Consider the following 12,510-nt stretch of genomic DNA (forward strand, 5'->3'; position numbering starts at 1 on the left):
ATACTGCATGAAATTCATACAGTTAGATACAGCAAACTCATGCAGCATGACCTCTTTTTTTTTTTTTTTAACACACAAGTGCAAAAAAATTAAAATTAAATAGCAAAAACAACAGAAAACAAGTAAAAGACATTCCAAAATAAATGGCACAAAATAAACCCAAAGACAAACAAGCAAACGGAGTCATGAGTTACACAAAATAACACAAAAAAACAGAAAACATTTGCAAATAACATGTAACCTCCACACTTAATCATAAAATAAATAAGAACTTACATTTAAATAAAAAGAAAATATCAAAATAATCTAGCAAACCTCAGGCAAAAGGCAGCAGTTTCTAGCAGCAGTTACCATTGAATATTTTGCTTGTTGGAGCTGCAGCCCTATCTGTAATCCCAGAGAAGACATCAGTGAAAGAGAGGCTGCTGTCATCTCGGCTGCTCGCTGCTTTGTAGAAGGCATCAGCAGACTCATCGGACAGGAAGTGACCTGACCTACTGGAACCTGACTGTTTTTTTTGAAGCTCCTTCACAGATGACCCAGAGCTCTGACAGCGAGGTGGAGGTGGAGCAAAATTATCACTGAAGGCAATCCACTGGCTCTGGGCCCAGGAAACAGAGGAGAAGGTGTCTGCGCTCTTTGGAGGGCTGGGTGTGTCTGAGTTTTTGATGGGGTCGACTGGCTCAGTTGGCCGGGTGATGGGGGCACTCTGGGCCCTCGCCGGTACGGGCTTAAGTGCTTGAAAAGGGTTTTCTGGTGAATCCCAGGGAGAGGACGTAGATGATGAGAAAGAGTAAACATCTTTGGACTGCTGGCTCTCTGCCAAGGGAGGGTAGCGCTCCCGTTGTGGCACTGTCTCAGCTGAAGGGGGCAACGTGATTGACAGTGGGAGGGTAAACATGACAAATGCAAAGTGGTTGGGTTTAGACGGACAGACAGCAGATATACTCTAATGCACAGTTAACAGTAATAAACTGCATATTTTATTACTTACTATTTATATTTTATAAATATTTTAACAAAAATCAAATATAAAATGTTACCGTTAACAGGTATTTGTATTATTATTCTTATAGTTAGAAAAAATGTGAGAATAGGACACACACACACACACACACACACACACACACAAAACATACCAGCATGATTTAGTATGTGTTCAAAGTAGCATCAAGTCAATCAGCTGAGAATGGGGACATTATCTATGCATTGCAATCTGAACAATAACTTGAAATTAAGCAAATTTTAAACGTTTTTTTAACTGTTTTTTCTGTCGACTGACTAATCAGACACACTGAGCATATCATTAGTTCACGTTGGACATTAAGTCAGGCTTAGCTGACCACAATCCCGGCCCACATCAGCTGATGGCTCAGCTGATACCAATCAGCATCCAACTGGCAAATCTCATTTACGACACTCTGTATAAGCTGCTTTACCATGATGCACACTCCGAGCTGCTTTGCAACCCACCCTGACCCCAGCTCCTCCTTTCATGCTGTGTCTGACTTCATCAGTGTCAAGCTCTGATGTCATTGTCTCCTTTTCTGTGCTGTACTGTAGCCTTGCTGCTCTCTTCACCTCCAACTTCAGATGTAAGTGCCTGGATGTGTGGGGAGGTCTCAGGACAGAGTCAAACACCAAATAAATTACTGCTGGTGGAAATAAGTAGGTTGTTTTGACTATAGAGGCCCTGACTGAACATTTGGCTGTTTTGTGATGCAATCTTGTTCCTGAAATAAATCTTAACTTTGCATCATGTTAATGAGACCACTTTGGCACTGTCATTGTACCTGTATATGATTGTTTAACCATACAGCAAAGAATACGGAGAGACTTATTTTGTGTAACAGCTCAGACACCCAGGAGTAAGAAGAAAAACAACTTTCTTGCAACAAGCAAAAATCGGGGGTTGCACAGCAATTTCATTGAGGTTTTTGTTGCTGTTGCCTGTCTCATTGGAATGGGGGACTCCGCTTAACCGGCTGATAGTTAGTTGTATTCTGGTTACATTCTTATATAAAAGTAAGGTTGCAAAGCTCCTGTGTCATCTTGCCATAAATTTTGGTCATGCCACAGCCTCCTATCACTGTTTTCCATAGTGTGACTGTAGCACAACGACGCTTTTATGCCTGCTGTGTGGTCCCTGGCGAGTTGCACCATACAACAGTTAAGTTAACATTAAATAATGTTACTCCGGCTTTCACAAGCTACCATTTCAGCTGGTTGCACAACTCTCGATTTTTCTAGCCTGGCATGATGTGCTGCTGCCGACAAAGCGGTGGGTATACCAAGACTTTAATGATCCAAAATGAAAAACTAATTTTAAAGTGTAACCAATTTAAATTTATGCTGTCTCTAAATTCAATGATCTTTTGACACATAACGTATTAACTTGTGAAAGTTAATGCATATCTTTTCTTCTCCACAAAAGAAGTGATTCATCTGCTTTCACAAGTTAATACATGACTTTTTGTTGACATGAAAAGCATCTACAATTGATATTAAGAATTACAGTGGAAGAACAAGCAGGCAGTAAAATGTCTATTTTTTGAGGACTGTAAATTGTAAATGTGAGAATATATGAAAGCTGTTTTTTATGACAACAATGTCTTTTTTTTGCATCCAGCTTTTAATTAAAGTAAAGAAAGTCTGGAGAAAAAAAAAAAGAATTACAGTGGGTTGCAAAAGTATTCGGCCCCCTTGAACTTTCCCACATTTTGTCACATTACAGCCACAAACATGAATCAATTTTATTGGAATTCCACGTGAAAGACAAATACAAAGTGGGGTACACGTGAGAAGTGGAACGAAAATCAGACATGATTCCAAACATTTTCTACAAATAAATAACTGAAAAGTGGGGTGTGCGTAATTATTCAGCCCCCTGAGTCAATACTTTGTAGAACCACCTTTTGCTGCAGTTACAGCTGCCAGTCTTGTAGGGTATGTCTCTACCAGCTTTGCACATCTAGAGACTGAAATCTTTGCCCATTCTTCTTTGCAAAACAGCTCCAGCTCAGTCAGATTAGATGGACAGTGTTTGTGAACAGCAGTTTTTAGATCTTGCCACAGATTCTTGATTGGATTTAGATCTGGACTTTGACTAACACATGGACATGTTTTGTTTTAAATCATTCCATTGTTGCCCTGGCTTTATGTTTAGGGTCATTGTCCTGCTGGAAGTTGCAACCTCTGCCCCAGTCTCAAGTCTTTTGCAGACCCCAAGAGGTTTTCTTCCAAGATTGCTCTGTATTTGGCTCCATCCATCTTCCCATCAACTCTGACCAGCTTCCCTGTCCCTGCTGAAGAGAAGCCCCCCCAGAGCGTGATGCTGCCACCACCATATTTGACAGTGGGGATGGTGTGTTCAGAGTGATGTGCAGTGTTAGTTTTCCGCCACACACAGCGTTTTGCATTTTGGACAAAAAGTTCCATTCTGGTCTCATCTGACCAGAGCACCTTCTTCCACATGTTTGCTGTGTCCCCCACATGGCTTGTGGCAAACTGCAAACGGGACTTCTTATGGTTTTCTGTTAACAATGGCTTTCTTCTTGCCACTCTTCCATAAAGGCCAACTTTGTGCAGTGCACGACTAATAGTTGTCCTATGGACAGATTCCCCCACCTGAGCTGTAGATCTCTGCAGCTCGTCCAGAGTCACCATGGGCCTCTTGGCTGCATTTCTGATCAGCGCTCTCCTTGTTCGGCCTGTGAGTTTAGGTGGACGGCCTTGTCTTGGTAGGTTTACAGTTGTGCCATACTCCTTCCATTTCTGAATGATCGCTTGAACAGTGCTCCGTGGGATGTTCAAGGCTTGGGAAATCTTTTTGTAGCCTAAGCCTGCTTTAAATTTCTCAATAACTTTATCCCTGACCTGTCTGGTGTGTTCTTTGGACTTCATGGTGCTGTTGCTCTTAGACAACCTCTGAGGCCGTCACAGAGCAGCTGTATTTGTACTGACATTAGATTACACACACAGGTGCACTCTATTTAGTCATTAGCACTCATCAGGCAATGTCAACTGGGCAACTGACTGCACTCAGACCAAAGGGGGCTGAATAATTACGCACACCCCACTTTGCAGTTATTTATTTGTAGAAAATGTTTGGAATCATGTCTGATTTTCGTTCCACTTCTCACGTGTACACCACTTTGTGTTGGTCTTTCACGTGGAATTCCAATAAAATTGATTCATGTTTGTGGCTGTAATGTGACAAAATGTGGAAAAGTTCAAGAGGGCCGAATACTTTTGCAAGCCACTGTACATCTATTTACAGTTGCTTAAAATCTGAGTAAATTTCAATTACGAGAAGACAATCTACTGGCTATTGTTACATTCACTTCAGTGTAGCACTAACAGGACTGTGAATATTCACTATAGCTATCAAAGAGCTTTAGTTACACAGAAACTCTGTGTATCCACAGTCTGTAGCCTAGCCTGTTGTCGCATTCTTACAGAAATACCACACATATTTGAAACTAAAACATATCCTCTTATTAGCAATAAATGTGCCAGGTGGTGACCCTGATTTTAGATAAGCTTATGGAAACACATCCTGATTATCATAGGCAGCATGAGTCACATGTGAAGTAGAATGCACTCCAAGGTTTAGTTAAGATGAAATGGAAAAAAAAAACCCTTATATAAAGATATATGCCATGCAAAAAGAAAAAAGAAAAAGAAAAGCGGTTGATGTCTGGTGCTGTTTGAAAAAAAAATTAATTTCAGCTTCTCTCTGATGAACAGGGCAAACAAACTTTACCTGATGTCTCTGGCAGAAAGACATCTGAGTCTGAGTCATTCACCAGAAAAGGTGGAGATGGAGGGTTTGAAAAGAAGATAGAGGCAAGGTCTGACAAGAACAGGTGAAAATAATCAAGCCAACAATAAAGCAAGTCATTTAAAAGAAAAAATGTAAAGAATAACATTATAATGAAACAATAAAAGGAGAAAGTAAATGGACAAAAACTAAAAACACAATAAAATCCATGACCACAAAATAAACAGACACGTGCCATATATATTTACATAAAAAAAAAAAAAAAAAATAAAACCCTTTAAACACTTCTCAGATTACACTTGTTTGATGTGTGATGTGTGCATATGGGGTTGGTAATACCACTGCAGTGTATAAACTGAGATTTAACATGCTGAAAGCTGGGATTTAATTCCCGTCAGTGTATCTTAATCAGGGCACTTTTTGATGCTATTTTGACTTTAAAGCCAAGACCTTTGACAGTAACAAGATTCTGTTTGACAACATACGTGCCAGCGAGCTTTATAGCTGACCCTTTGACCCCAACTAGGTGCCAATTAACTGTGGATTATGCTTAACCTAGGCAATGGGTCAATGACAATGTCACTCTCTTTAAACATTGGTGTTGCACATGTAAATCCATGAGAAACAAGCTAAATGCTGGTGAATGTGGTGATGTTAAATGCACTCAAATTTCTTGCGGGAGGGTGGAGTGACTGTTTGATTTGTAGAAAATGGTGAAAAATTACACCGGGAAAATGCAAAGTGGGGAAAAAGCCTACAAACTCTAATAATTTGGTAATTTTAGGCTTCTGTTTCCGGACTAAACTAAAGGAGAGGCTTCAAATTAAGTAGCTCGGAAGAAAAAACTGAGTGACAAGTTAATGAGTAAAAACCTGAACTGTTGTAGCATAGCTGCTTGTTGAAGTTAGACTACTCAGATTTTCATGTAACCAGAGGTAATATTTGAAAAGCATTCTCAGTCTGCAGCAGGCCCTGGGTTAATTGCATGCAGTTTTACTAAGAGGATTGGTATTTCTCTAATTGAAATAACAGTCAACTGCAACTTTTTTACCTTTGTTATAAATAAATGGATAATATGTTTTATTTTTTATTATGGAAATAAGGCAGTGATAGTCATATGAAGCCAGATCCCACCCCACACGGTGCCCGCTGGACAGTCAACCACTGGAACAACTGTTCCATCACTACTCGTTTGCCACTCACTATTACCCAGTTTCTGTAATTTAATATTTGCAGGAAGTGATCAACTTTAATTATATGCTTCTGCTGTAACAAATCATTTCAAACACAAACTGTCTGTGGGTTACCTGCCGATGATGACACAGCGGAGGAAGATCTGATGGCCTGAGCTGGACTTAAAGGATCCAGAGACAGAAGGTCGTTGTTAGTCAGCCTGCCGTAGTTACGAGAGAAAGAGAAAGTCAAATAAACGGACGTCACCTTTCTAATATAAAGCAGCACATTTGGATTCAGTATAAAACAAGAAGCACTCAGAGAGCGCGAAACCTCCACCAATGCAGCTCTCTCTCTGGGCAGTGTTTACTTTTAAGGGAATAGTATTTTATTTTGGATATGTTCATTTTGTTTTCTTTGTTCTTTTGTAGTGCGGTAAAAATCAGATAAGGGCAGCATGACAGATTTTAAATAGGTCTATATAGCATTATTTATCACTTTGATCTTCAGATCACAATCTACTGACCTTGAAGGAGAGGTTAGAGGTCAACTGTGACATGATATTTTAAATCTTTGCATGGTACTTTCTATTTGCACACTACACTTGTAAGAAGCATAGTTTCTTTTTGTCAAGTTGACCTTTTGGTGTATGTAAGCCAACTTTCAGTGGATGGTTAACATCACTCCACTCTACACTGTTAAAAAGTTTTACAATAGTTCCTTTAACACTTTTCGACCTATTGTGTTTACAGACAGAATGACACAGACATAAATGCTACCAAAAACATAACCTCCTTGGCAGAGGTAATAATAATAATAATAATAATAATAATAATAATAACTGAAATGTTCACAGACGGCGCAAACATAAAGAAAAATATGATCATTGGCACTGAGCAGGCAAAGGTTTGATGTTTTACTCCAGTACTCACTCGAATGATGTTGGCACTCTGGGTTTTCCTAGCTCATCACCTGAAGCAAGAGAAAAACAAACAGAAAAGTCAGGCCCGCAGTTCTTAACAGAGTGGTGACAGCAAATACACAGCAAGTTACTCAAAATCAAATTTAAAAAAAGATATTTGATAATTAAACCTTAAACCAGATTTTTTCCCCATTAAAAAAAAAAATTAAACCACCACCTACAGTACCACTGAAAATATATATATTTGCAGTAAGGTTAGATACAGGTGTTTAATTTTCTTATTTCTGCTTTGTAAAATGTTTTTTTGAACTTTCATCCAAATACTGCAAAAGAGTTAACACAGGAGGTTATGCTGTATGTTCAATATGGTGGTACCACTTTAAAACAAGGGATGAAGCAACTAATCAGGAAATGCCCTGTTCTTTTGTTCCCCTGCTTTAAAGCGCTGCCTTACATTGAAAAGATCCATATAAGCGACCTGAAGCAGCACTTCAAGCACTAGAAGTAAAAAGGTACTGCTGAGAGGACCCAGATTTAAAACCACACGTGTATTTAAGTCCTTCAAATTCAGAAACTGAAAGTTTTCAGTGAGTCAGTGATGTTAGCTGGGGGGTCAGCTGGCTTCAGAAGCTGTATGAAAGGCTCCCAGGAAGGGACAGCGATGAGGGCTGTGGAAGACATTTTAAAAGTGGAGGGGAAGGAAGGGTTGCAGGCCAACTACTGTAGTGAAAAAATACTCACCGAAGCCCTTAGTCTTAGACCTTACTGTAGACACTCCTGTGATCCCTGAGCGCATGTAAAGTATACATCTATCAATGCTACTAATTTTTGCAAATTGATGTAAATGCTATCAGTGTGTGGGTTGCAGAAAGCGAATGGGATTATCATTAAGTCTCATACAAACACTGACTATAAAAACAAAGTAATAAAAAGAAAAACAAGATAAAAAGAAGATTAAAACTTTCTGGGTGAATAATCAGTGCTTTTACGCTTCTTTTATCAAAGACCTCGTGGAGTACAACAAACACGTTTTCATAAGCTCTTGGGGACATACACAAATTCAGCAAAACTCCCACAACTGTGCCAGCTTGCAGAAGGGAAAAGATAATTTCTGACATGTCCAAACATAAACAGTTAATTAAGCAATTAATCTTATTTGTACCATTGGAGGGAAATATCCCCCGAGCTCAGATTTATAGAAGGGAACAGTTATTTACTTTTTCTTGGGATGTGTTGGTTTTGGCTAGATTTCTGGATTTTCCCTCTTAAAGACAACCCCTTTAAAAACAACCCGGGCCAGGAAAAACGTGGTCGAGGAGTTGTGCAGTCGAGCCCCCCTCCACTTCATCCTTCACAGTCATGTAGCAACACAGATAAAGAAAAGGTCTGGAAGAAAAAAAATACTCACTGGACTGGTTCCTCCGCATCTGTCCCTGAAAGCAAAAACAGACAATGATTAATCAAAGATGCATATATCCCAAAGCCAATTACTAACCGATACATGTCAGAACTTTGTTTACTTGTTAACAAAAGGACAAGAAAGAGGTGTTCGCGCTCTTCAAACTGGACTTCACGAAGGGAGAATTGATCTACAAAGTGCAATGCGATGCTGAATGGATCCCTAACTTTCTCTGGGGATTAAAAAAAAAAAAAGCAAATACCTATTAAAATACGTGTTAACACTGGTCAAAATTGTATTATTAATTATTCCCAATGGCAAAGGGAATTTTTTCCACTTAGAGTTCAAGACAGTAAATCACAGGACTACTCTCGACTCACACATACCAGACATTAAACCTAGGGTGAAAAATTCAGCAGCACAAAACCGTGTACGTAATCCCATATAACGATCAGTCAGAGACAGCACAGAGCGTGCCTCAAACTCTTCACCAGCTTCCTTTACAGATTCTTTTTTTTTCTCCTTTTCCTGCGACATAAATCTTCCCGGGTCCAACTGCGTTAACACAACCTATGTGAGATGCACTCTTCAGGTCCAACACTTTCGGCGAAGAATTTATTTCTTACAAGAATAAAGGTCAGGTTGGAGACGGGGGGAGACAAAAAAAAGAAACAAAATGGGTTTAAGGAACATAGCAAAAGCATTTAACTGCCGTTGAGCTGCGAGGCCAGGGTTTAGTCCCACAGGCGCTAAGCGGCAAATGGGTTCAATTATGGCTATTGCTGGCCACACACACACACACACACACACACGACTTCCATTGCTATTTCAATAAAGGGAACACCGTGGAGGGGAAACGAAACAGGAGGAGAAATGAAAAAAAAAAAAGACAGAAAAATGAGCACTGATGGGGGAAGAAAATCTATCAATAATTCACACCAGATGATGCAATGTTTGTCATCATCTTGGATGGAGTATATGTTTTCAGCTTTGTGTAAATATAAAATAGGCAGAGGGAGCAGAAAATAAACAAAAGGAGGGCATATACAATCTAAAGACTACGCTGGTATTTCAATTCAAATCAGTAGTGACAGAGACGAGAATGTAAGGGTGGGTTTAACTACAAATCGGTGACAGACAAGGTTTAAGGTTAAAACTCCCAATCGAAATTATTTATTTTTTTGCACTTAATAGAAAAAACATCTCTGTAAGCTTGAAAGTTATCTTTATAATTAATGTCGGTGGGGGGGGGGAACATTTGTCAAAACTACGTAACGAACCCCATAAAGTATTCATAAATAACCACAACAGAGTCCTGTCTAGAATAAATGGGCTTCAATAAAACCCAAAGACTAAAACCAAAGAAAGAAACGAGAGGGGGGAAAAACAGAGTGAGATACGACGCAAATGGCGAGGAGGAAAAGCAATGAGAGCTGAGGCTGAGAGAGACGGCCAAAGTTGGGAAAGAGGATGCCGTGACAATCGGTTAATGGTGCAGCCAGGGAGCGAGGCGGGTGAAACCCACTAGACCCCCTTAGCAACACTGAGCGTGCCCCTCTCGGCCGCTCCACAACACTATTAACAACAGCAGCTCAGTGCACACAGGCTGTGCGTTTGCACACAAGCCGTAGTGGTTTTAAAGTTTAACGACAGTGGCTATTTTCATGGAGCGCCAGAGAGTGATTCAGAGACTGAGAGATGATGAGGGACAAGGACTTGAATGGAGAGCTCCATGACTGAGGTCACAGATCGTGTGTATGTGTGCAGACTGCAGAGCATTGCTGTAAAACATTCCCTAAAGAGCTGAGAGTGTGTGTGTGTGTGTGTGCGCGCGCGAGAGTAAGAAACAGCAACATCACACACTTAACTCAAAAATTGTTTCTGAGTTCTTAATATTTGAAAAAAGAAGATGAAAGAATAAGTGATCCTAATGTTGCTTGATATTAATCTAAATTCTAAGAAAAAAAGAAAAAGAAAAAATTGCACAAACATGAACCTCAATGAATAAGAAAACAATATAGCATGTAAAATAAACATAAAGCTTTTCAATGTAAAAAATAATAGCTTCAAGAAAGAGTAACCAATGGGAAACACCTTTGATAAATGGCAGTTTAATCTGCCCTACGAGGGGACGTTTTTACATTCTCGTGATGCCCTCTAGTGTTACACAAGCAGAGCAGCCTCCTTCTGCAGCAGGGCAAGGTAGCAACAAGTTTATCTTTGAGGATTTTACTATTTGGTGTGCTATCAGTGTCACGAGCCGTACCGAGGTTGAAGGCGACAGGATGATGTTTCCAATGGAGGCCTTGAGCTCATCGATGTTGGCTTGGTTCTGATGAACGCCGTTGTTTGGCTGAACGGGCTTGATCTGCACGTGGAACTTCCTGGGTTCGTCTTCATCCTCCGAGTCGCTGGACGAGTAGAAGGAATTCTCTTTGGCATGTGAGCAGAGAAGTTAAGGAGGATAATGGCAACAACCTCAGATCAGAAACATGGGCATAAATCTGAGTTTCATTTAGCCTTGTTTAAAAAAAACCTCAACAACTCCAACGTGCCTAACAAGCGAGCCTGGCGCTGAGACAAACAAAAAAGGATATCGTTTTCATTTACTTCTGGTCTGATGCAGAAACCCTCTTCATCAACTTGAGGAACATTCTGCAAAAACACAAGCAGGATACGATTTTCCTTTCTTCCACAATTTATTTTGAGTTAACACAAAGTTAATTTTACAGGATGAAATCCTTTGTTAACGCATCTTTTCTTTATGCTGCTCATTTCAAACTAGATAAAAATAACTTTATTTTGTCAATTTGTTCAGAAAATTGCTAAAACTTCATGTTAAATTGTAAATGATACATTTTAAAAAGAAGGTTGATTAATACCTAACTTCAAAAGGCAAAAAATTCCAATTAAGTCTAAAATGGTGTTTTTGCTTAGATATAAATTTGTTGTAAATGAATGGGTACAATCATTCATGTTGAGGCTTTAAATAATAAAAAATATACTACAATTGAAAATCAGTACACATATTTATAGATACATAAAACAACCTAAAACAAATAAAGACTGGGTTAAAGGGGTGATATTATGGTGATTTTTCACTATCTCATCCTACACAACCAAATTTGAGAGCCCTGTAAATTCAGTGGAATCACACAACACCTTATACCATTAGGGACACGTTTTGTAGGATATTAAGATTTTTAATGAAATGCATTATCTATGTCAGTATGAATATTTGCTGCGCATGTGTTAGAAAGAGACACTATGTGTAAGAGTGACGTTTATAGCTTGCTTACAGCATTCTGGATGTCTGCAAAGTATCCAGGCGGAGCACCATTGGCGGTGTTCTACAAGCACAGAGAGGGATGAATACATGAATACGTGAACAAGCACATCCACAAAAAACCGAAACGAACGGGAACAAGAGAGATGGAGAAAGTGACCGGAAAATCATTAAAACAGAACATGGCGATAAACGAACGAAGATGTTTTCCACCTCCTGCTGTCTGAAATCAAGATAACACAACAGGGTGAAACTCAAAGATTATAGTCGCGGTCTGCGTCGGTGAAAGTTATACTCACAGCAGCCTCGACTTCTGTCGACTCCCTGGAAGACACAAATGGTCACGTGATCATGACTAAGAAGTGAAGATGAGTGAAGATGCATAAATTGTGCTGTGGACTGGAAATACGAGTCTCTACTCACGTAGAGTCTGTGTCCTTGTCTTTCCTCCGACCTGGGATTAATAGTTTTCTTCTTCTGGGTTTGGCTCCTTAATACATATTTAAAAAATGAAGAGCTTTAACCACAGATTTATTTAAAAAGCATCAGTTTTCAGACATATTTAATATTTGTGTCCCTCAAATGTGTTTCTTCTTTTACAAAAAGGCTTACCTTCAGCAGCAATAGCTACATTGCACTCCTCAAACTCAATGGGTCCTAAAAAAAAAAAAATCATTTAGGTTCATTTGACATACAAAGGGTCAATGACCCACTGCTGTGAACGTTGTGAATGTGAATCACGCAATGATCACACAGACACACACACACACACACACGCAGTCTGCCGTGCAATGCAGCGAGTGTATACAAACAAAGCTAGGCTGCTCCCAGAGGGCAGACAGGGTCAATAGCAGAGTCAACTGTGTGTCTGGTGGCCCTTACAGAGATGGCACAATCCCTCCTGGTTGACACGAAGCCCCACTCTACACCGTCACATAATCTTTCTC

General features: G+C 39.7%; 1 protein-coding gene across 4 annotated transcripts in view; it reads right to left on the minus strand.

The window, feature by feature from the left end:
• fcho2 (FCH and mu domain containing endocytic adaptor 2) overlaps positions 1-12,510 on the minus strand; it is a 52,142-nt gene that overhangs the window by 9,070 nt on the left and 30,562 nt on the right. For 3 of the 4 annotated variants that reach the window (XM_085280126.1, XM_085280124.1, XM_085280123.1), the window contains exons 9-20: positions 12,176-12,220; positions 11,987-12,053; positions 11,863-11,887; positions 11,577-11,627; positions 10,873-10,932; positions 10,544-10,717; positions 8,287-8,311; positions 7,620-7,664; positions 6,889-6,928; positions 6,091-6,176; positions 4,766-4,855; positions 352-861 (exon numbers count right to left, since the gene is read on the minus strand). In XM_085280126.1, coding sequence (XP_085136252.1) covers positions 352-861; positions 4,766-4,855; positions 6,091-6,176; positions 6,889-6,928; positions 7,620-7,664; positions 8,287-8,311; positions 10,544-10,717; positions 10,873-10,932; positions 11,577-11,627; positions 11,863-11,887; positions 11,987-12,053; positions 12,176-12,220 — 1,218 coding nt within the window. The remainder of the gene's footprint in view (positions 1-351; positions 862-4,765; positions 4,856-6,090; positions 6,177-6,888; positions 6,929-7,619; positions 7,665-8,286; positions 8,312-10,543; positions 10,718-10,872; positions 10,933-11,576; positions 11,628-11,862; positions 11,888-11,986; positions 12,054-12,175; positions 12,221-12,510) is intronic. The other variant, XM_085280125.1, reaches the window with a different exon arrangement.

Source organism: Mchenga conophoros, linkage group LG7 (assembly GCF_057382185.1).
Source record: "Mchenga conophoros isolate Kocher_MC1m ecotype Shallow Benthic linkage group LG7, M_conophoros_male_GT1.1, whole genome shotgun sequence".
Classification (NCBI taxonomy): Eukaryota; Metazoa; Chordata; class Actinopteri; order Cichliformes; family Cichlidae; genus Mchenga; species Mchenga conophoros.